This window comes from Varanus komodoensis, unplaced genomic scaffold, assembly GCF_004798865.1.
Source record: "Varanus komodoensis strain SLA01 unplaced genomic scaffold, ASM479886v1 scaffold11, whole genome shotgun sequence".
NCBI classification, from domain to species: Eukaryota; Metazoa; Chordata; class Lepidosauria; order Squamata; family Varanidae; genus Varanus; species Varanus komodoensis.
Genome location: NW_025335317.1, coordinates 18,948,594 through 18,972,558, shown reverse-complemented (window position 1 = coordinate 18,972,558; position 23,965 = coordinate 18,948,594). Strand labels below are relative to the sequence as shown.

Genomic DNA, 23,965 nt, shown 5'->3' with positions numbered 1-23,965 from the left:
GCTGGCACAGTTGGGCAGAAGCATGGATCCTGCCGAAAAGCATTGTGTTTGAGAAGAACCAGTGGTGATGTGGGTGTTCCATCTGTAGCAAGGCTATTGGACTTACTGGAGAAGGTCCCAGGGGCTCCATTCCAAAGGTTGGCAGGCCAAAAATGGGAGGCCGATGCCTCCTATGCCAGTGAGGCACCTTATCCAGTGTTGTTTTTATTTTACGGGAGTTGTGCATGGCATTCCATGGTAAGAAACGTAGGTTTGGGATGATGTTCAGTACCACAGATAGCTCCGAAAGCTCACAATAAAGGCTTCAATGAATAAGGAATTCCACTGATCAAACCATCACCACTTTAACCCTAGTCAAAAATGCCTAAAACACCAGCTTAAGTTGTGCCCACCGATTAAGTCTTGCGCGAGGCGTTCCAAACTTTTAGCAGTGGGGAAAAGACTGAAGAAAAATGGGGAAACAAGAATTGATTGGTGGTTGTGGGGGGAGCCATAGGGCCGTGTGGGGAGAGCCTGGAGGGCTGGGCTGGGACCAGGCCGGCAGTTCTGCGCATTTGATAGCCCAGTCAAGGATGCACATCAGCACTTGATGCTACAAACAGTCTAGTGGTGAACGTGCTAATGTATACACAGAGATGCATATCTGGAAGTAATTATTATCATTCGAGGAGATATGCTGCATATTGCAGCATGGCATGGAAAAACATGACCAGGTGACCTTTGGCCTGCTTCTTCAAAACATCTACCTTTCATGGTCATTTTGACTTTGGGGATGAGCCGGAAGTCTCATGGTGCCAGATCGGTGGATAAGGTGGATGAGGACTCACTGCGATGTTTGTATTTGACAGAAGCTGCTGTACCAGAAGTGATGTACATTTTGCAATGATTCAGGACATCGCAGCAGCCCTGAGAGTACACTAAAGACACTCATGAAAGAGGACTTCCAGGACTGCTCCAGAAAGTGGCAAGGATGCTTTGTTCGAAGGCTGTGTTCGAAGCAAGGGGGAGTATTTTGAGGGGGATTAATGGCAACGTGTCCTTTAGTGTATTTTTTAATTTAAGCATTCACTGTATTTTTTTGATCACACCTTGTATATAGCCAAAAAATAAAGTGGAACAAAGCACTGAAAATGCATGCACTGAAAACACAATAGATGACGTTTAAACTGTGACCACATTTTTTTTTTTTTACTTCGCTTGCAGTTTGAACATAGAAGCATTGTTCGAGCTTTGGAGTGCTTTTATCTTGTCTCTAGCATTCAAACTCCGGATCGTTTGAAGGTAGAATCATTTGAACTATGAGGCACCACTGTATGTGCATGTGTGATTATAGTTAAACAGCACAACATTGTGATGGTCAAGTACTCCAGAAAAGATTTACTCCACATCTTAATAAGGCTCCTTTATATAAATGGCTCTTTCCATTTTGCAGAAGGAAGATAAAAGAAGTCACCTGCTAGTGGTCCCAAGAAGGAGATGGAGTTCCCAGCTAGTGATGAGAGGAAGTAGTAATTATTTATCTGTGGATCTTTCAGAACATCTTTGATCACTTGCCTGGAGGAAAACATACACAGGAGCTAGTGATGTTAAAGCAGAGTAGAAATGGGGAATATGAATCATCTCGACATCTGAGGAAGGCACATCTCAGAAAAGTGGATTGCCATTTTGGGAGGGATGATGGTTAGCATTTCAAGAAATGAGAAATACAGAGTAATGGGGGCAATTTTCTCCCCACTGCCAGACAGCAGCTTGAAAGAAATGAGATATGGAGTTAGAATGTACCTTCTTTCTGGTGATTCAGAGCTCTTTTTCTCAGACATACTCTCTCATTCTCTCCTTCTACTCCACCGCCATAACTCTGTCTCCATGGAATCTTTTAGTGTCTCAGGCAAAAGTCTGCCTAGAGCTCACAGATCCTTTTTCTTAAGCTCATAACATGCCATAGATGTCCCAAGTGGACCCACCTGTGTGCGGAGGACCAAACCACCATAATTCCCTTCCTCCTTTTGGGATATGGAATTAACAATGGCATCTGGGCCTCTCTGCATGTAAGAGTCAGTGTGGAGCATCCATGTCAGGTGACAGGATGAGTGGGGTGGAACAGGATGCTTGGTCCAGAAATCCAGGCCCACCACCATGTTTCCTACGCCTTCTTTTTATTGGACAAAAACAGTACATGCAAACTCCAGCTTTTGCTCGGTTTGGACATTCTGCTGAATAATGGTTTAGTGCTATTTGCACACAGCATCACAAGCCTCAGGCTCTTATACCCTCTCCCTCCCTTTTCACACTCCACGTGGATCAAAAGCTTTCATTTGCACTTTCAAATGAGCAGAATTCCTTCTTATGTGTGAATTCAGGTGACCTCTAGTTGGTTTAAATGTATGGTTTGTTGAAACTAGCCATGTTCAAACTATGGTTTCTGATGCTGGTCATTGTTCACTAGTCATAGTGAAAAATAAGTTCACTCACTATTAGATGTAATGATGAATTCTGCTTAGTTTAACAGTGGAAGTGAAAGCTTCCCACTCTCTTATTTGCAGGATTAAAACAGACATTACTGTAGATCTGTATCTAGCAATTAAATCTTTTATTTTCATTTTTACTTTAGCATATGCACAGGTACTGTTCAGGCCCTTATCATGGAGAAGGACCCTATCTGTGGGTTCAGTCTGTGCCAGCTTGAGAGTAGTAATGTGTCTGCTAGATAAAAATTTAAATTAATGACTCGTTTGACCCACAGCCATACCGGAGGAGGAGCAAGAGGAAAGGAGAATGTGCAAAACTAAGTTGTACCAGTTGATTTATGCAAGCCCCAAAGAACCCACTGATACAAATAGAATTTGCTTCTAATAATTGTGTTTAAGATAAGCCTAAAGTCAGGCTATTTTCATTTTCATGAACAGCTAACCATAGAATACAGAACATATTGATTTATATTCTTAGATGATATTTTGTTTGCCATTGTAAAATAAGTGAAAGAAGGGAATTAGCCTTTGGAATAATAAAATTCCACGTCAAGTGCAATTACCTGGAAGCAGGTCATACTTAAAACAAGAATTTGCCGGGTGCTTGTGAATTCCCCTGATGCATCTGTCCAGTACCTAGAAAATCAAGCTATGTGTATCATGGCTCTGAGCCAGCATGGCCATTCAGGGGGTGTTAGAACCATGGCCCTATCATACCAGATATGCTTTCCATGCCCCACATCCAGATCCAATCCCTTGCTTTTCCAATCGAAAGGAGCTCAGGCAGTGGAGATGGAAAAGCTTTCCGCTGGAGACATTGAAGAACTGCTACCAGCCAGATGAGACATTTCTGGGCTAAATGGATCAAACTTGTGTCTCAACAGTAACAATAACTCGGGCACATAATTTCAGGTTCTTCTTTTTTCAAAGACAGCATGAAGGAAGAGACAAGGGAAATCAAGAAAAATCATATGAACAGCATCTAGGAGTAAATGGGTGCTTATTACAGAAGACAAGGAGCTCTTTACCTGCTTGGATGATGAGGGGAGCGTAAAATGCCTTGGATTTTTGAGAGCAGAAATTGTGCCATTTCTGGTTGTAGTTCTCTGGTGACCAACAAGACATGGGTGAAGTCTGCTGGGGAGGGATCATTGTCCAAGAGAATCTCTGCAGCCGCAAGCCTTAAAACGTTTGAATACTTTCTTCGAACTTGATAGAAAATGCGTTTCATTGCTGCTTTAACCTGGTGCCAAAAGCAGATATACCACACAAGTTTTGAATGCATTTATTTTTGCTTCTGCGTTTACTATAACGACACCCAGCAACTAGATTGCATTTGCAGCTTTCTTGAAAACAGCTGAAAGCCATTCTAAGTCTAGACTTTTCCCATAAGCATTAGGGGTAGAGACAAATCTGCCACGCTGGGTCTCCCCAGACAATTTTTCCCCCTTCTCTTGGCCCAGATCCCCTTTTGCCCAACCAGTAACCACTTGGTGGTTTCCCAGGTTGTGGGTAGAGGTTTCCTTCATTCTGAACAGTTGAAATACTTCTCCAAAGGCAGTTGTTGGCCTTTGTAAGAGATTTAAGCTTTCGTACATTACTATATTTGGTAATTTGGCTCTGCCATTTTAAAATTGGCCTGCCCACTTCAGGCCTGCAGCCCCCACAAAGCTTCTTCACAATGGAGTTCATCCCGCAGGCTGGATAATGTTCAGAATTGATGTGTGCATTTAGAGACATGCATATGGAAAACTGCACAAATGTTGGTGTGAAAAGAAAAAGAACTAGCTCACAATCTGATACAGTCCCGAGAGGGTACAAACCTAGAGGTAGAACTCAAAGGACTCGTACTTTGCTGATTCATACATCAACGAATAGGAATGAGCAAAACTCATCCATGCAAGGAGAAGGAATCTGAGGTTGGTGCATAGGTGCATTTGGGCATTTGTCTTCTTGTTTGATGTATTATATAGTTCTAGCCTCCACGGCACAGAAGCACCTAGAATGTACCATTAAAGCCATAACAAAGGGGAGAGCTTCTTTTAAGGACAAGGTTCTTTTGTAGCAAGGCTGTCTCATACCGTGTCTGAGATATGCTGTGCTGGGTACCTCTGCAATGCAGACAGCGCTGTAGCTGAGATGGGTGCAGGACCCTCCTCTGCATAATGTAGGAAGGTGGGGATGGATTCTGGGAGCAGTGCATTTTTCAGGGACAACAGGTATATCACCCTCTCTGAGTTGCTCCTGGTGCTTTTCAGCTTGTGGAGGATCCTCTCCATCTGGAGCCGTACTTCCTGTTTTAGTTGAGAAAAGGAGGAAGACGAGGAGGAGGAGAGTGCACTGTGGTGATACCAGCCACAATCCAAGTTGCAGGGGTTAGAGGGGAAAGCACAATATGCTACAGGCTGGTGGCCAGAGGAGCCCTCCACTCACCTCCAGCTCACACAGTTGCATCTGGCACAACTTGCCGATCAGGCTGCCAATAGCTAAATTCCCCGTCTCCCAAATGGATGTCACCAGTTTCTTCCCACCCAGCAAATCCTGCAAGAGAAAAGAAAACAGATCATAGTTGTGGGGGTGGGGGGGTGGGCAGATTTGCTTGAGCCATTTAACTTTCGCAGCTTCTGTTAAGAAACACCTGATTGGCATCTCTCAGACTAATGTGCCAAACAGGACTTATTTGTTCTTTGAATTTCACATTTCCCTGCATTTTGTAATGCACTTAGGCACAATACAAAGAAGTTTAAGCGTATCAAAATGGAAGTCAAAAAATTGTGTTTTGAAAGAAAATCTGTTTAGAAACTCGCATTTTGCAAAACGAAATTTGATGTGTGTGTGCATATATGTGCAAATTTTCATTTGAATTAAACATACAGATTACTATAGAAATAGATTTAGGAATGAACAGGTATAAAACTGCCATGGACCAGAAACAGGGTGATCTGTTCATCCCTACCTTGCGTGTGTGTAAGGGAGATTGAGAGTGCTTCACGTGTTATAATGCCTGCATATACATGAACCTTAGCCCCGATACAAGCTTAGTCTTCCTCACCATGCAGTTTCCACACTCCTTTACCTCACTGAAACACAATGTAGCTTCCGATGGCCAAAGCACAGAGAGGAGGAGCCAAAACAAAGGCAGTAAGAGCATGGCCAGTCCAGGGGGGAGATGAGAACTTCTCTTGGAACAGGAAGGTGCTCCTGCATCACTGGGCAGAAGCACTTGGATTTGCAATGGCAACCAGACCCCATGATGGCTCCACATCAATCTCTAGCTATGGGCTATGTTGGCTAGCGGTGATAGGAACTGTAGGCCAAAGTATCTAGATGGCCCACAGACTGCTATACCAAAGTGTACTTCAAGTTTCCAGACAGCCAGATTCCTTTCTATATTATATTCGCATCCCATCCTTCCTCAGAGCAGCTGAATGAGGTTGTCCCAGTTTAACTTCCCGGTAGCTCAGTAAGGAAGATTAAATGTGGGTTTCCACAGCCAAATCTACACGTCTGCTTATCCCAAGCCTTAAATTAAAGGAGGCACAAGGGTGAAGGAAAGATCCTGACCTGGGAAAGGAACCCATCAGAAACGGCGGGTACTTACTATCACCATCCGCAAAAGCTCCTTTGAAGGCCGAGGGGAGAAGGCTGCAGCGTAGAGAAACTTCTCTTGCAGGGGCACCTGCTCCTTGTTCCTCATATCCAGGAACTCGGACAGTGCTGCCAAGGCAGCCTTAGTCTGGGCAGCAACTGCAGCTTCGATATAGAAGGGGCTGCAAGAGGTGGGTGGGGAGAGAAAAAGGATCAGGCATGGGGGGCTCTTGCGGGAAGGAGAGCTGCAGCGGAGCATCAACGATGGCCAGGGCCCTTGCAGACACAGCCCCCCTCCCCTCCATTCTGCACATCCGGAAGAAGTTGTGAACCCAGCCGAGAAATAGAAAGGATGGGCAACCTTTTTTCTGTCAAGGGTCTCATTGTTCTGTGGATAATCTGATGGGAGGATACATGGGGAGAACTGAGCCCAGCGATGGGCAGGGCTAGATCCAAAAAGGGGTATGTCGGCCCTTTACTCTTTGGGTCACCCCTTTTCTTTTTCTTCCAGTCTCTCCCTGCCCCCCGAGCCCCACAGATTACGTGCTTTCCTTTGGCCTCTCACTCTGTCAAATATTCTGCATCAATAAAAAGAAGGTACTTTTTCAAGCAACTGCCGTGTACCAAGATGCTGCCTGCCTGATTTTGCTACAGTTTGATCTAGGAAGCTCAAGGAGAGAAGGGTCTCCTTCCCCTTCCCCTTCCTAAAACTGCAGTCTACCTGGACACTACTCTCAACACCTGGGGCCTCCGTTGTGTTCCAACTCCAAGGGAGCTTCAGAGAGCAGCAACAAGAGGGAGGGCTTTCTCTGCAGTGGCTCCCAACCTGCAGCATAAATTTCCTATTGTGGCCTGCCAGGTGCCAACCTTGTTGCCTTTTCAAAGTCCAACTGAGATGGCCCTTTATGCTGAGGCTTTTAAAGATCTACTGGCTCATCCAGGGGCTTCAGGGGGTTACCTATTACAGGTGCTTTTCTTTTACAAGGTCTTTCTTCACTGCATATTTTCAGCTGTTTCTAATTCTTTTAATGTTTCTTTTCATATGATTTTATGGGATTTGTATTGTATTTTATTGTTTTTGTATACTGCTAACTACCCAGAATGCTCTGGCTATTGGGCAACACAGAAACTGAATATATATAATAACAATTACATTTACACCCCACTGTTCTTCCTCTTGCAAGGAATCCAAGTGGCTTCTAAGGTTCTCCTCTTCTCTATCTTATCTTGACAATAAAAATCCTGTGAAGTCGGTTAGGCTGAGAATGTCTGGCCCAAGGGAGCTTCATGACTGCATGGGGACTGGAACCTGGATTTCCTGAGTCCGGTTCAGCAGTCTAACTACTATACCACATAGGCCAGTGGTGGCAAACCTATGGCAGGTGTGCCACAGCGGGCACACAGAGCCCTCTCTGTTGGCATGCGAGCCAAGTCACCCCAGCATCGCCCCAGCAGCTGAGCATCAGATCACATAGGGGCCATGCGCATGCTCGGAAAGGAGTAGTGGCGTCAGGCAATGACATCACGAACCATAACTCATTGGCCGTGACTCACCCGAGCTTTTCCATGGCCAGTCAGTGCGCTGCCAAGGATATATATATATTTGCTTGGACTGGCTGTGAGTTGTTTTTTCTAAACTAAAACCTCAGTTTTCAGGTTTTATTGCAGTGTTGGCACTTTGTGATAAATAAGTGGGTTTTGGGTTGCAGTTTGGGCACTTGGTCTCTAAAAGGTTCTCCATCACTGGGTTAGGGTTAGAAAAATGAGGTGTTCTGGCATGGTTTTGATGGGTGAAATGTGCCTAGAATGGGCACAAATGTTGAGCTGTGCAGAAAAAGCTACTCAAGGAAGGTTTTTCAAAATCGTACTATTTTCAATGGTATTTTACCGCTATATTAAGGTTAGGGGTGTGCAGCAGGGCAGGGTTAGGGTTACAAAAACATGGTTTCCTGGTATTATTTTGATGGTTGGAATGTGTTTAGAATGGCAGAAATGATGAGATGTGCAGAAAGAGCTACTCAAGGAAGGTCTTTTCTAAATCACATTATTTTCAATGGTATTTTACCCCTCTATTAGGGTTAGGGGTGTGCACCAGGGTAGGGTTAGGCCAGTGGTGGTGAACCTTTTGGCACGTGAGCCAAGTTTCTCCAGAATCACCCCAGCAGCCAAGCATCGGATCACAGCGCACATAGGGGCCATGCGCACACTCAGAAAGGAGTAGCAACACCTTGCGATGATGTCATGAGCCACCACTCATTAGCTGTGAGTTGTCCGAGCTTTCGCATGGCCAGCCAATGCACTGCCAAGGAGAGAGAGAGAGAGAGAGAGAGAGGGAGAGAGAGAGAGAGAGAGAGATTTGCTTGGACTGGCTGTGAGTTGTTTTTTCTAAACTAAAACCTCAGTTTTCAGGTTTTATTGCAGTGCTGGCACTTTGCGATAAATAAGTGGGTTTTGGGTTGCAGTTTGGGCACTTGGTCTCTAAAAGGTTCTCCATCACTGTCATAGGCTTTCAAATGGTGCTGTCAAATAGATATGATTGCAGGATGCCTGCATCAGCAGGGAAAAATATCAGTTGTGGCATATGGTAGACATTTAACCATCTCTGGTAATGGTCGCCATATTTCAGGAAAAACTGTTTGTTGTAAGTGTTCTTTAGAGCAAGGTTGGAAAAATAGAAAAGTTCTGTCAGAAGCATGACATGTAGCAACTTCGGATACGATGTACTTGGTGATCACCAACAATTTCTTCTCTACAAGGTGGGAAATTCTCAATTTTCCTTCAGTCTCTTTACTTACACCATATCCTTTGGAGCTTTCTTCAGCAACAGAAGAATATCCTTTTTCTTGGCCCCATGAAGCATGTAGACAACTCCGCAAAAATGCCAAGTAGTTGATGCCTTGAAGCGATCCATCTTCAACCACTCATGAAGTTCTTTCAAATAGGTTTTGAGCTAAAAGAACGACAACATTTTCTCAAGATTAAGTTATCAGCAGTTGATGCCACATTTTCCAAAATGCAAATTGGCACCACAGATGGGAATGTTTTGAAACGCCGAGGAATCTTCATGGGGCAAGACTTGTTAGCAGTGTTCAGAACCTCCCCTCACCTATAATCTGAAATGGCAGAATTTTGGACAGGGAATTGTGTGTCCGTGTCTGTGAATTACCACTTGGTCCTGCTGATAGCACAATGTGGCTCTGAATTGATGGTAGTTAACATTTTTCCTACATCAGTTCACCTTATACAGTGGTACCTTGGCTCACGAACTTAATCCGTTCCATGATTTTGGTCGCGATCCAAATTGGTCATGAGCCAAGGCAAATTTCCCCATAAGGTTCAATGTAAATAATTCACAGGGAATATGGGCATGATTGCGGGTGCAGTTTTGGTTGGGGGGGGGGTGGAGACAGGCATGATTACAGTCGTGCTCGTGCAGGGAGGACGGGCGTGATTGTGGCCATCTCCCCCCCGCCCCGCATGACCACGATCGCACCGTCTTCTCTTCAGGAGCACGACTGCAATTGCAGCCATCTCCCCTCTCCCACCGAGCACGATCATGCAGGGAAGACGGGCGATCATCACCCAATGCAGAGTTTGTGACCTGAGAAAATTTTTTTCTGAAATTTCTGATCACAACCCGATTTGATCATGAACTGAGGCGTTTGTGAGTTGAGGTACCACTGTATTTCACTCTGGTTTTATATTTTTCTTTTTAAACACTATACATTCAGAAAACAAATGTTATAGCTAGAGGACTAGGTCCCCTTATCAAAGTGGAGCATATCTTTCTCCCTTTTCTTTTGTGAAGAGGGAGTAGCCATTAAATATAGTCACAGCTGCTGGCAGTGTGGAAGGAGTCATGAGGGGAGGCCTGAGCACTGGTCACCTCCAGATAATTATTACTGAGCTGGACCTCTACTCTGCACTTTACTTAGGATATTGGGTAACCTGGATCTATGTCAGAGTTTTCCCCCAACTCACTGTTGGGCACTTAGTGCAGAGCCTCTTGGAAGGCTCACTTGTTATGTTCATAGGATGGACTTTGTCCAGCACAGCAGCCAAAGCTTCTGGAAGACTCTTCTGAGGTAATTCATTTGATCCAGGCCCTTGAGTCACAAGTTCAAGAAGCTGCCTGAGGAGAAAAAAGAAGGCTGGTGAAAGAGTGATGGATGTGTTGGATCTACAGTGATATGAAGTGCTGTTGGTCAGGATTCCAACCACGTCTTTGTCCAAATATTCATCCCCTCACCCTCAGCTGGTTTTCTCTCTTTCCTCAAACACTAAGCAAACATGTTGAGGCCACCAAGCATGTCTAGTTCTTACCAGCTGTTTAGGGTTCTTCTCTACCCGTTCCCGTATGGATGTTTTCTTTTACTTTTTGTCCTTTTAAAACTCTTGAGGTTCTCTCAGGCCTGTTAATATTTCTCTCTCATGCTGGGATGGTGCCATTTTGGTTACATAAGTAGCCACTCAGCCACACTCAAATACTGTATATTTAAGTATACAGTAAATACAGTATTTACGGTTAATACTGTATATGATATTGGTGAAATCTTTGGTGACACAAAATCGGAATATTGAGAAATTGTGAGGAAGTCTTCATTTATGCCATGTATACCAGCTTGCTTCCATCCTGCTGCCTCAGCTGGTGGCTTGTATGCTTCTCCTCATGCCTTAGTCTCAGCTTCAAGGAAATTAGGATTACAGACATCCCCATTCGCTAAGCCAAACCAAATTAGATTTGTCACCTTCTCCAACATGCTGGTTTTCAGAAGCACTAATGAAGAACTAACCTAGAGGTGATATTAGCTCCAATAGAAGACTTCAAGATTAGAGAGATGGTGTGACTTTCCTCAGACAATGCAGACTTGATGAGACTTCCTTCCATTGAATAACGGGTTTTACTTGTGGGTTGCCACAAGACTCCAAAAATCTGTGAACGGAAAAGACATCTTTTGACTTAGGATCTTGACTCTGATGTTGAAGCTTGATTGGAAGTATGGCAGGCTGAATCTGATTCATTACGTGTCAAGCTATTGTGAATGGCCACCCGGTTCTTATGAATGTGCCAGGGTGGAGCCAGCCATAGCTTAAGGTAGAGTGAGGGGTCCACCACAGACAGCTGTGTTGGGCTTTCATGAAATGGTGGTAAATTTTATTGATTTCATATATTTCCATCATCATCATGATCATCATCAATTTCCTTTATATTATTTATATTATTGTAAAGGGATAGAGGGAGGTGTTTGCATTATTTTCTGCTTTAGGTACCAGAATATCTTGATGGGTCTTAAGCATTATAACGGTCATTGTCGAGTATGGGCAGAAGAAGGAGCATTATTTGCAGGCTCTAAGCCTGGAGTTCAGTCAAAAGTTTGTTAATGAACCAGAATGGCTGGTTGATGTTACTTAAAGGTCAATGACTAAGGTGAGCCAGCATTATCCTTTTGTGTGGGGAACTAAAGGTTAATGGCCCAGAATGGCTAGTATAGATTTTCTTCCATGTAGATAATTGACAGAGTCCCTGGAATGGAAGGGGACTCCATAGGGAGTTGACTGGTCCTCTCCCTTCCCCCTGTCCAACCTGAGGGAAGGGGGCTAAGGTGTGTGAAATCTAACAATCGTTTGAGGGGTTTTTTTTGGAACAGAGAGAGAATGAGGCAGAGGCTGCAATCACACATGATGATAAGCCAGGAATCATGGCTTATCAAGCCACATGCTGATGCACACTGCCCATTCACTTCTTTCTTTGTACAGGTAACCAAAACCAGGAAAGAAAGAACTTCATATTACATTTGAATATGAGGTGGTGGTTTATTGTGCTCAAACAAGCCAGGATTTGTAAATCAACACAAATCCTGGTCTAAAGCTGGTTTGTAATCCTGCCTTGTTTGGGTACAATAAATCATAATTCTAGGCTGAGATGCCATATTAACCCATTGCTAGTTAATTTTACCTACTCAGAGTGAAGGGGGCAGCAAAGTGAGAGCAAACAGGTTCCATGCACCACTATGATGCTCATTCACAATAAGCCAAGATTAACTAGGAATTCTGATTATTGCTATGTGTGAATGCAGACATGGCTTTTTAGGGTGGGTAATGACTAGGGATGGGATGAATCCGTAGGAATCCATCCCTCCTAGCAACTATGGACTCCCTCCTGTGCTTGGCCTGGTCTCCTGAAGAGCACTGAGCCAAAAGGAAGTTTGCACATGCTCGCTGAGCCCCAGCTGCACAACTGGCAACCTCCTTCTGTGCCAACAGCAGCAGCCCAAAAGGTGGCTGTGGACAGTGCAGAAAAGAGGCACTGCTTGGTCAGCAATTGGGGCTGCTTCCTTGGTAAGTGCCCTGTGACTCAGTGCCCCATGAGTAACCTTCTTCAGCATGAGGAGTGGCTGCCATTCTAGTGGATGCTCTGGTGCACAACGGGGAGCTGCCTGTGCACTGTGTGGGGTTCAGTACTTAGTGGTAGCCCCCCAAAGGCTCCATGTGTTTGTCAGGAATTCAGGCTGTGGCCCTCTGCAAAGTGGACTAGAATCCAGCAAGTCGAGCCCAGGAAATCAAACTGATTTTCAGCCCTGGATGGGTTCCTTGCACATCCCTTGGAGTGACACGCTGTCATATTTTTAAGCATGCTTATATGAAAGATATAAAACAGAGAGACATGCAAATACAGTGACTTGCTTTGTTAACAGAGCTGAATCCAAATGCGGGTCTTGTGCAGCTGTGCAGATCTTTCATCTTCAGAACAGAATCCTCAGAGACCACATAAGTAACTTGGCAGCTTCCAGAAATGTCCCCCTGATTGCACAGAAAGATACAGTATGAGCTGAACAGTGGCTGCAACATCAGTTCTGTATAGCTCTGGCCACACCATATGGCAGACTGTTGCTGTGATTCGGATTGTGATTTTGTGCTTTAAAACCACAAAATTGTGATGGAATGTGCTTTAAAATCACTTTCTTCAAAAGCTTCCACAACTTAAGGGTCTAAATTGAGAGCCACATGAGCTTTTCCTTTCTCTCCCCTGCAGCCTCGTAAGTGAAAGGCGCTTGGGTGCATGTAGGGGGCTGCAGGGGCAAGTGGAAATTTGATCTGCCATCAGGATGGCTCTTCCACTGGTAGAAGGACCGCACTGGACAACAGTTCAGTGGCACAAAATGCACAACTGCTCTACATGGGTTCTGTGAGAGCTGCAAGTGCTAGTTCCTTTTTAGAAACAAAATAAAACAGAGTCGATACTTTATTGGAATTGGCCAGTCAGGGGCACAAGGCAATCAACTCGTGTGTTGCTATTAATCGTTGGCCTTGCCTTATGACACGTGGAAGTACTTTTCAGAAGAGATGAAATGCACCGAGCATATGAATTAATTAGGACAACAGCAATATCAACTCCCATAGTATTTCTTGCCAAAAATCAGTGGGACTCTGGGTTGTACCTCAGTCACAGTCCCTGCATGTGTCTGAAACTGGAGGAGACTGGCAAGGCCCCGCTTCAACTCCAGAATTAAGGGACTTCCTGCCTTGTCTTGGTAGATGCCTTCAACCTGCAAAGAGAAACAAGCCTTTGGGGAAGAACAGAGCAAAGCAAGGGATGACAAGCCCCCAACAAAAGGTCACGTGAACAACGTAAGGCCTAGAGGTATAGAAACATAGAAACAGAGCGAGTCAGAAGAGGTCTCCCGGGCCATTTAGTCTGACCTCCGGCACCAGCCGGCTCCGCTCATGACATGCCCACCATGTGCATGTCCAGCCTATCCTTGAACACCCGCACCGATGGGGCCTCAATGACCTCCCGTGGAAGCCCATTCCACACCCTTGGGGTCCTAACTGTCAGGAAGTGCTTCCTGGTATCCAAATGGAACCTTGGCTCCCTGAGTTTTGCTCCATTGGAGCACCTCCTGCCTTCCTCTGCAGGGGAGAACAGGTCTCTACCCATCTCCATGTGACACCCCCTCACATACCTGTATGTCACCAATATATCCCCTCTGAGTCTCCTCTTCTCCAGGCTGAAGAGACCCAGTTCCCTCAGTCTCGCCTCATACCCGATCCCCTGCAAACCGGCCACCAACCTTGTGGCCCTATGCTGCACTGACTCCAACCTGGCTATATCCTTTCTATAATGAGGGGCTCAAGACCTTGCACTTATCCACATTGAACGCCATCCTGTTGTCTCCTGCCCACTTCCATAGTCTGTCCAGATCCTTTTGGATCTGGAGTACCTGCTCCTCAGTTGTGGCCACTGCTCCAGTTTTAGTGTCGTCTGCAAATTTGATCAGCAGACTGTTCACCCCTTCTTCCATGTCGTTAATGAAAAGATTAAACAGGATCGGCCCCAGGACAGAGCCCTGGGGGACCCTGCTTGTTACTGGCCTCCATCCCGATGATTTCCCGCTAATGGTTACCCTCTGCTTACAGTCAGTCAACCATGCCCTAATCCACTGGACAGTGCTTTGGTGTATCCCAAAACTCCTCAGTTTCTCCACCAGGATATCATGGGGCATTTGTCAAAGGCCTTGCTGAAATCCAGGTATACCACATCCACTGCATCCCCTCCATCTAGCCATCTCGAAACCTTGTCATAAAATTCCACAAGTTTTGTCTGGCAGGACCTGTTTTTGTGGAAGCCGTGTTGTGTGGCTGTCAGCCTCCCCTCCCTATCTAGCATCACTAGATCTCTCTCTATTATGAGCCTTTCCATTGTTTTTCCTGCAATGGATGTAAGGCTAACAGGTCTATAATTCCCCATGTCCTTTCTACTACCCTTTTTGAAAATTGGGACCACTGATGCCACCCTCCGGTCCTCTGGAACTTCACCCGTTCTCCACAAGGCCTCAAAAATGGAGGCCAGCAGGCGTGAGAGAACCCTTGCCAACTCTCTAAGTACTCTCGGGTGTAACCCGTCAGGGCCTGGTGCCTTTGTAATGTCCAATGCCCCAAGGAGCCCCTCGACTTCAAGGGGGGTGACTGTAATCTGTGCCCCTAAGTCCCCAGCCTCATCTAATCTCCTATGCGGATATCCCCCATCCTGCTTTGAGGAGAACACAGAGGCAAAATAGTCATTTAGCATCTGTGCCTGTTCCCTCATATCAGTCACTGGATCTCCTTCCTCCATATTTAGTGGTCCCACCACTTGTCTCCCCTTCCTCTTCCTATTTACATGCTGAAAGAAGCCCTTTTTGTTGCTCTTGATATTCTTGGCAAGTCTCAGCTCGTAATCAGCCTTAGCCTTGCGAAGAATCCTTCTGCAACGGGCCTCCTCCTCCCAGTACACCCTTTTGTCTTTTTGCCCCAGTACCCATTTCCTACGGAGGTTCCTCTTTCGTCTAATCCCTCTAACCACCTCCTTTCGCATCCATGGCGATGCTCTCCTCCACCTCCCCATCTTACTGACTAGAGGTATCGTCAAGGCTTGCGCCTCCAAAACCTCCCTTTTGAGTGCCATCCACCCCTCCTCAACTCGCTTACCTTCCAGTAACCTATCCCACGAGACTTTCCCCAGTCTGGCCTTCAGTTGGCCAGAGTTGGCCCTCTTGAAGTCCCAGCTTCTAGTGCTCGACCTGCTGCACGTCCCCAGTCCCCTGATCTCAAAGCAAAGGATGGAGTGATCACTCGCATCCAGAGCTCCCCTAATCTGTACTTCATCTATCAGCTCCTCCCTATTGGTCAAGACCAAGTCAAGGATGTTTCCCCCCCCTCGTCACCTCTCGGACCCACTGTGTGAAAAGCCCTCCCTCTATAGCTTCTAGGGAGCGACGTGACCTGGCTGTTATCGCCGAGTGAGTCTCCCAAGTAATATCCGGGAGACTGAAATCTCCCATAATTACTGTGTCTCTCCCTCAAGATATCCTTAGAATTTGGTCTGTCAGGACATCATCCAGGGTCTCAAGTTGACCTGGAGGGCGATAACATACCCCCACTGTCAGGTCTCTTTCCCTGTCAAAACCCCTAAGTTTCACCCAGACTGCCTCTACCGAATCCCCATCTGTGCTGCATTCTAGCTCACTGCATCCTATCCCTTCCCTGACTTATAAAGCCACACCCCCAACCCCTCTTTCCCTTCCCGTCCTTTCTAAAAAGGTGCTACCCCTCTATGTTCACATTCCAGACTTGCCTTTCATCCCACCAAGTTTCTGTGATTCCCACCAGGTCATACCCTCCTATTCCCAGGAGAGCTTCAAGCTCTTCCTGCTTATTACCCATGATCCTAGCATTGGTGTACATGCACCTCAATTCCTTCCCACCACTTCCTTTCCTTGGAGTTCCCAGCCTCCTCCTTCCTTCCATCCTCCCTGATACCTGGCCCCTCTCTATAGGAGTCCTGTCAGTCCCTGCAGTACCTCTAAAACTCTGCTCCCAGAGCCCTGATCCTTCCCCCATACTTGTCCAGTGCAGACACGTTACTGGGGGCCTGAACCCCCCCTCCCCCAGCTCAGTTTAAAGTCTTCCGGACGAAGCTTGCTAGAACATCTCCAAAGGACCTTTTCCCCATCCTCGTGAGGTGTAACCTGTCCCTTGCCAGAAGTCCATTGGCAAGAAAACAAGTGCCGTGGTCGAGGAAACGGAAGCGTTCCTTCTGGCACCACACCCTAAGCCAGTCGTTCACCTTGGAGACCCTCCTGTCCCTTCCTGGCCCAAATCCTCGGACAGGTAAGATTGACGAGAAGGCCATTTGGGCCTTCAGCTCCCTGAGTTTCTTCCCCAAGGCCTCAAAGTCCTTGGTGGTCCCAACCACACCCTGCCTGGCCACATTGTTTGTGCCCACATGGATCACCAGGAGCAGCTGGTGACCCCCGGAGTGAACAAGATGCTCCACTCTGTCCTTCACATGCCGGATGCCTGCGCCCGGCAGTCAGCAAACCTCCCTGGTCTCCAGGTTGAGGCGGCACACTGCCGGCTCAGTGCCCCTCAGCAGGGAGTCCCCAACAACAGTCACCCGCCACCGTGTCTTCCTGGTGGTGGTGAGCGGCCATGCCCTGGCCCTCGCCTCTCCTGCAGCGGCCCCCTTGCTGCCTAACGTCCCAGGCTGGGGATCCTGCTGGTCCCCCGAGGCCTCATCAGCCCCAGCCTCCCCAAGTGGAGAGAACCTGTTTCCCAGCTCCAGATTGGTGCCAGGAGGAGGAGGAGCTGTGCTGGCCTCCTCCTCCTGTGGGTGACATACCTCCATGTCTCTGCAGCTGCTCCTCCCATGGACTCTCCCTCAACCCTCTGTCCAGAGGGGGGCTGCTCCGGGGGTGGGGGCTGGAGAGCTCTCTTGGCCCTCAGGCACCTCACCTCCTCCTCTAGCAGGGTCACCAGCTTGCACTGAGGGCAAATGTATCCCTGCCTCTCCTGGGGGAGAAGGGCGAACATGTTGCAGCTCTCACAGAGGACAGCAACACCCATGACTCCCGCCAAGGCCATCTCCCGGTCTGCCATCGGTGTCCCTTCCAAGACCTTACCTTGGTCCCCTGCCTTGTTTGTCCTGCAGTTCCTTTCACTCGCGCAGTTATCCCAGACAAAAACCCACTCGTACACACACACAAGGATAAAATAAACTTAAATTGGAAGAAAAACAAAGCAAAGCACAGCACAGCACAAAAACAAACAAACAAACAAACAAACAAACAAACAAACCTCTGTGTCTCAAACCTCTGTGTGTACGTAAATAATATTTTGGGTAACCTTCCTCCAGCCCCTTTCAATTGTTTCAAGCCATGGCGGTGGGCACAGGGTTAGGGTTAGGATTTTTTATGGAAGGGAAGAAGAAGCAGTGATGGGACAATGAAGGAGCTTTATCAATGGAAGGCAACTTGGTCAGGACTCTCTGTAAAATTCTGAGAATGAGGGTGGGTGACTGCCAAATAAAAGCATCATCCAGATGCATCCTTATGTCTAGCAATGCACAGATTTCATTAAATCCATTCTGTCCATGTTTTGTAGATTGTCAGCTTATCTGATTTCATCACCTGCTCATTGATGGGCTCAGGGTTTGCACAAATGTGTAGCTGCAGAAATGTGCACTGACACATGCTCATTTGCACAAGTGTGTACTTGCAAGAACACCCGCAAGTAAAAAAAAAACAGGTTGGAATCCATGTCACTCAAAAAAGCTGATCCACTGAGGAATCTGCAGGTTGGATTCATAAAAATCCAAACAGGTGATATCTGCACTTGCTTCCATAGTTTATCAAATACTCTGCTTGCAAGTTCTGAAGGGAATTTCATCCTACTAAGGTAAGCAAGGCAAAATACTTTGTCCACTGAAAATTAGCTTGCTATTGTGCAACAAATGATGACAATCTTCCACTTTGTTAACAATACCTTGTGTGTGAAAACAGGTCTAAACAAAAGAAACAAGCAAACAAAATGTGTACCCAAGGGGGAATATTCACATACCTTCCCATGATTCCAGTGGAGGAAGATGGGCTGCAGCAGTTCTGTAACATTCATTGAAGATGTCACGGCTTCGTCATGTTTGTCGTCATCATGTTTGATTTGCACATTATGGATCTAAGTTCCCAAAATGGGCAGAAGAAAATAGGAGAATTCGATCCTGTATATGACATGGCTGCCACTCCTGAGCATCTCTGGTTGATGGGTCTGACCGGGACAGCAAGACGGCCCTTTCGTGTTATCTCACAGTAGGCATCCAATGGGCCCTTTGCAAACCCAGCTCAGCCTGGAGTCCCTCACTTCTCCCAGATAACGGTGCTGCGCTGTTCATAAACGGAAAGCGTTTCCAAAGGAAATATATAGCTTATCTGTACATACCTAAGGCTAACCTGAGCTTTGCCACTGCCTGAGGCCAAAAGGATGCTGCCCTATCTGCTTAATTCTCATTCACTTCAATGGGGCCTTTTTCCTCCTAAATAAGTACAGGGTCATGGCCTGTACTGTTACCCACTTCCACCCCGTCTTCCTCCTCCTCATTTCTCTTCCTTCCAAGTAGGGCTCAACACTGAGAAGCGTGTGCTACATATGCACAAGCGGTACCGTTTTGGAGGTGTTTGAGCATCACTAGCACCAGCATATTGCACTTTTTTTTTTTTAAACTTTTTTTTAAAACCCTTCTGCCATATCTGCTATTCTTGTCAGGTTCTTCATGTTGCCTCTTGTTAAAACCATCTCTGTGCTGGGAACATATATAGTTGTTGTACTGTAGAAAAACTGGATACAATATAATTAAAATGAAGTTTATCATATTTGACACAGCTAATTGAAATGTCGAACAATAATTAATGACCTAAGATGGTACCGAATAAATAGAGCGGCGGGAGACAGCCAAGGTGACCTAAGCACCTGGTTAGGCGTTAGATGGACATTTCTGCCTGACTCAGCTCCTTGCTCTCTACGAGCATAAAGTTCTGCTTAATTGCTTTCCATGGAAAATAATTTCACTGGCCAGATATGCAGAAATACCACTTGAAGTAGCATGAATACCACTTGAAGCAGCATATAAAGCTATATTTCCAACCTAGTGCCTTCTGGATGTGATTGAGATTAACTCCTGTTCGCCCCAGTCAGCCTTGTCCATTAGTCTGAAGAACTGGGATTTGTCGTCCAGAATTTCTGGAAGGCAGCGGGTTGGGGAAGGTTGATACAAAGTGATCAGCAATATTCCTCATGAGAAGCATGGATACATTAGGCAGGGAAATGAGCCTCAGCTGGTCACTTTCAGATTAACCTGCCATTACCATCTCCACAAGTATGGAGCTGATTGTGTCACCATTCCAAGTAATTTGTAAGTATAGAATCAGAACATAAACAGCAAAGTGTCATATGGCAGCTTAAAATCCAAGAATTGGATCTAGGATCTACTGCCCATGAGAGGAACTTCCTGCAAGAGGAAGACTCCACCTGTGGAAGGTCCTACCACCTGATTTTGGCAGATACCCCCTCCCCATACACCTGAGCTCACCCCATTCAGCAGGACTTCCTTTTGTAGCCTTTTCAAAAGGATGGAGGGCAGCCATGAAGCAGGAGGGAAGTCTTCTTTCCATCAGTGTGGATGATTCAGTGTAAATATGGATTGAGTCCTAATAAATTTATTCTGGCATAAGCCTCCATAAATGTCACCCTTATCCCATAATAAAGTTGTTACATTTTTAAGGTGTCATCAGACTCCACATTTTTGTGGCACAGACTGTAAGACAATTATCCCTCTGAATCTGAACACGGTTAAAGAAACCTCCAGGTCCTGTCAACAGCAGACAGCAAGATCGTCCTCAGCACTGGATGGTGTCATCACCAACCTGCACTCGGAGAAGCTGCTCGTGTTCATCCTTCACGCTCCTCCACAAGCACTGCACATCAACCAATGCTTCCACCTGGATTCTGCCTCCTTGCAAAGGCAACTCTGACAGATGGTGCAGGTGTCCCTCCAGTGAGTACCGGTACTGATACAGGATCCCTGACTGGAAAGAGGGTGTTTCAGGGTTCCCTGCGAAAGACAACACAAACACTCTTAAAGGAGATTCTGAGTTGCCGCCATTATATATGAGAAGGATGGACTTTGGAGAAGGAGAAGGAGTTTGCTAGCCTCTGAGAATCACGACCAGCCCTCTTGCTGTCTTCCAAACTCAGATCATGCACTTCTCAGGTGGGGTGCTTGATCCCTACTTCACCGCAGTAACAACCATATATCAGCATCTTAATGTGTGAACCACTCTGAGGACACAATTCCTTCTCATACTACCATCCATAACTGGAGAGAAACAGGAAGAGATGGTGCTGGCATGTTATTATAAAGAGATGGGATAGTAATCAACGATTAGTTATTAATTTGCCCCCCCCCCTTTCTGGAGGGGGTATTCTCAGTCACGCCTGATATGGATGGGCAAATCAGAACCCCTTCTCTGGCCTTGGAGCACTTTCCCAAGAGCCCAACCTCTGAATGATCCTAGACGGCATCTAGAAGTCATAGGATGGCTCCCAAATGAGCTTCAGTTGTACCACATCAGTTTCATCCCACAAGGCACGGTGAGGCAATTCTGCTCAGACCAAGCTTCCATAAAGAATAGGGGACTCCTTACCTAAGAATAAGACTTTCTAAGCATTATTGTTCTCAAGGCATTTCTTATTTTGTGTAATGCACCATTCATAGCAGGGGTCCTTAGTTATCACAAGCCATTTTCAATTAGGGATCCATTTTTTAATTTTGCAAAGAATCCACAGAAAATCAAGAGATAACTCCCCCCCCCCACACACATGCACAAGTTTGCATCAATCATTTTGTGGCCATCAAAAGTAAGCAATGCCTAATGTTTTTTTCTAAGTTGTTTAATGTTTTCTTTCCAAGAAGCAACACATTTTCCGACTTCCAGGGACAATCAGAGGCAACATTCAGAATCCAGTTGTCCCTGAATGCTGTTGGTTTGTCGTTAGTTGCCATGCCAATACATCTCACATAAAGGCGCTGGGCCTGTAAGGCTTTTCACGTCTTCCCCTGCTTTGGCTGAGGCTTTGTGAGCAGAGTGTTTAGCTGCACTGAGCAAATGGCACTGGAGCTTTTTGTGCAAAGTAATTTACAAATACCTTTCCATTTCATGTCCTCCTCCTACTGAAAGCATAGATGCTAATAAGCGCGTCGCTTACCTTTTGCTGCAGTGGCAAAGACAAAGACAACGAACCAAGGGTATCTTGCAAGTGCCTGCGAGCTCATGGTGTAGCTGACTGTGCAAAGCGAATTGCTCTGATGGACCGGGGCTCCGACAGGGACGTGCAGAGGAGTTAAACAAAGAAAGAGTGGATGAGCCTGGATTAATAAGATCAGGTGGACAGCCCTAACTTCCTTCCTATCCCCAAATTACACATCACGAAGAAAGCAAATGATTAATCTGTTGCTGCTGCAGCAGTGAATACAAAAAAACCTCTCAAAGACTGGAATGTCTACCAGCAATTACAAAAGTCCTGTGAAAAGAAATGCTGCAAGAAGTGGTGCAGGCCAGCTCTTGGCATTTGCTTGTATATATTCCATCGTGCTCTCTCGCGTTTTCCTTTTACGTTTTTCAGCTCACGGAGGCTCAGTTTTCTAGCCTCGGGGATCAAATTACTTCAGGGAAGGAAGGCAAAAGCAGGGCTTTGTGAATGAATAAACTTCCTGGGGGGAAAGAGCACTTGATGCACGCGCAGAAACCTGGCAGGGAAAAAAGTCATTTTAAGGAGGCATGAAGATTCCTCTGTGTGCTGTGTTTGCAGATGCCAGGCGGCAATTGTAGGCAGCCCGTTTTCTTTAGATCTGATTAATTTGGAGGGTACACTGGGAAGAATTTGATGGCACGTTGGGTGCTTTTTCATGGCAGGAGGAGGAATAATCCCTTTATATAACAGCCTTCCCATTAAGGCTTATATATTGATTGCATGTATTGGTTTTTTATGTACGTGCTGAGATGTTTCCGGATTTTTAAGGCTAATTATATAATTGTTTATTTATGTTGTAAGCCGCCCCGAGGCTTTTTGCAAATGAGGCGGCATAGTAATTGTTTAAATAAATAAATAAGGAGAACTTTGCCCAAACCTGCGCCGTTTGCAATCTTGTTCTGTGGCTTCAGGTTTCCATCTCAAGGATGCAAGTGCAAGGGGCCAGTTCACACGTGCTTTCCACAATTTGATGGCCCACAGCTCTCAAACACTATTGAAATTGGCACTATTGAAAAGAATTCTTTTTGAGCTGATGCGAGGCGACATGGCACAGGGATAACTATCCCAAATAAGCCTTAGGACATCCCTGTTGCTGACATTCAAGTCAGTCTCAAGAAAAGCAGTGGATTTACTGCATATTCATCTTTACCTGCCTTTTCCTAATTTACCAGGAAATGCTAACATTCACCAAGACACTCTGGGAAATGTAAAGAAAGTAATCGCTTTTCAGACATGTCCTAATGGACCCATGATCAATATTAATACAATTTTTCAGTTGTTATTGTACAGAAAGGTTGGTAGATTCAATGAAAGGTTTCCTTTTCAGGTTTGTCCATATCCCATCTTTGACTGTAATTATTTTCCTTGTAAACTTTTATGGTTACAGACTTCAGGTTCCTCCTTACAGATCCCAGTATGGGTGGTACTGGAGAAAGGAAACCCAAAGGAAGAGATGGAGCAAGAAAGAGTGAGAAAAGGCTGCAGCAGAAGAAGCTGGTGGGAGAACCAAGCATTTCAGGAGAGATGGGAGTCACACTGGCCCATGTGCAGACCAGGTGCTGAAAGAGGAGCTCCAACCTTCTACCACAAAGACCCTTTTGAACATTATAATGTCAGCTGTGGTAGCACCCACATTGCTGGTATGAGAAGCTGCATCCCATTGGGGAGCAGCTCACATTGGGACTTTCCCTACCCCACGACTTCTTGAAAACTGGAGCGATGTTGATGGAGCCAACTGGGCCATTTTGATATCACTAGCATCACATGAGAAAGGGACCTAAAGCTGATGGGGAAATAAAGAGAAACAGCATGAAAAAACAAAAGGTTCTCTGTGTTGCACTTTCTATAATCAGGCAGTTCAGAACATTTTGTGATGGCCTTGGGCAAACAACGAAGCTAATTATGTATTTTTCCTGCTTTCTGTCTGTATGAAACTGCTGTTAGACGTATAAATTAAACATGCACACCCTCTTCAATTTCTGTGTTTAATTAAGGCAGTCATTATGTCAAAACAACCTAGTACAGTATATATAAATCATTTTGATTTTGTCCCATTAAGGAAAGTTCCAAAAGGATCACGGGCATGTAGGTCTTCGGAGCTACGACATCCTTTAAATAACTAACATATGCAAGTAGGCAATTTGCAAAGAAATCGTTAGAATTAAAAGAATCAAAGCTATGTTATCGTTGTTACTAGGTGCACACAAGAGGAAAAGCTACATTAAAATATAAAAAGAATGACTTCATTTCCATCTACTCTGGTATTTTTTTATTGGATTTTTATCCCC

General features: G+C 45.7%; 1 protein-coding gene across 1 annotated transcript in view; it reads right to left on the bottom strand.

The window, feature by feature from the left end:
* Nucleotides 1–21,744, bottom strand: part of LOC123018253 (microsomal triglyceride transfer protein large subunit-like) — a 29,399-nt gene extending 7,655 nt beyond the window's left edge. Inside the window, exons 1-13 of the mRNA XM_044420113.1 lie at nucleotides 21,633–21,744; nucleotides 20,291–20,478; nucleotides 18,435–18,548; nucleotides 13,496–13,603; nucleotides 12,741–12,857; nucleotides 10,850–10,989; nucleotides 10,038–10,188; nucleotides 8,852–9,006; nucleotides 6,070–6,238; nucleotides 4,902–5,009; nucleotides 4,550–4,762; nucleotides 3,497–3,711; nucleotides 1,454–1,554 (exon numbers count right to left, since the gene is read on the bottom strand). Coding sequence (XP_044276048.1) covers nucleotides 1,454–1,554; nucleotides 3,497–3,711; nucleotides 4,550–4,762; nucleotides 4,902–5,009; nucleotides 6,070–6,238; nucleotides 8,852–9,006; nucleotides 10,038–10,188; nucleotides 10,850–10,989; nucleotides 12,741–12,857; nucleotides 13,496–13,603; nucleotides 18,435–18,548; nucleotides 20,291–20,478; nucleotides 21,633–21,699 — 1,846 coding nt within the window. The 5' untranslated portion in view covers nucleotides 21,700–21,744. The remainder of the gene's footprint in view (nucleotides 1–1,453; nucleotides 1,555–3,496; nucleotides 3,712–4,549; nucleotides 4,763–4,901; nucleotides 5,010–6,069; nucleotides 6,239–8,851; nucleotides 9,007–10,037; nucleotides 10,189–10,849; nucleotides 10,990–12,740; nucleotides 12,858–13,495; nucleotides 13,604–18,434; nucleotides 18,549–20,290; nucleotides 20,479–21,632) is intronic.
* Nucleotides 21,745–23,965: the final 2,221 nt, after the last annotated feature.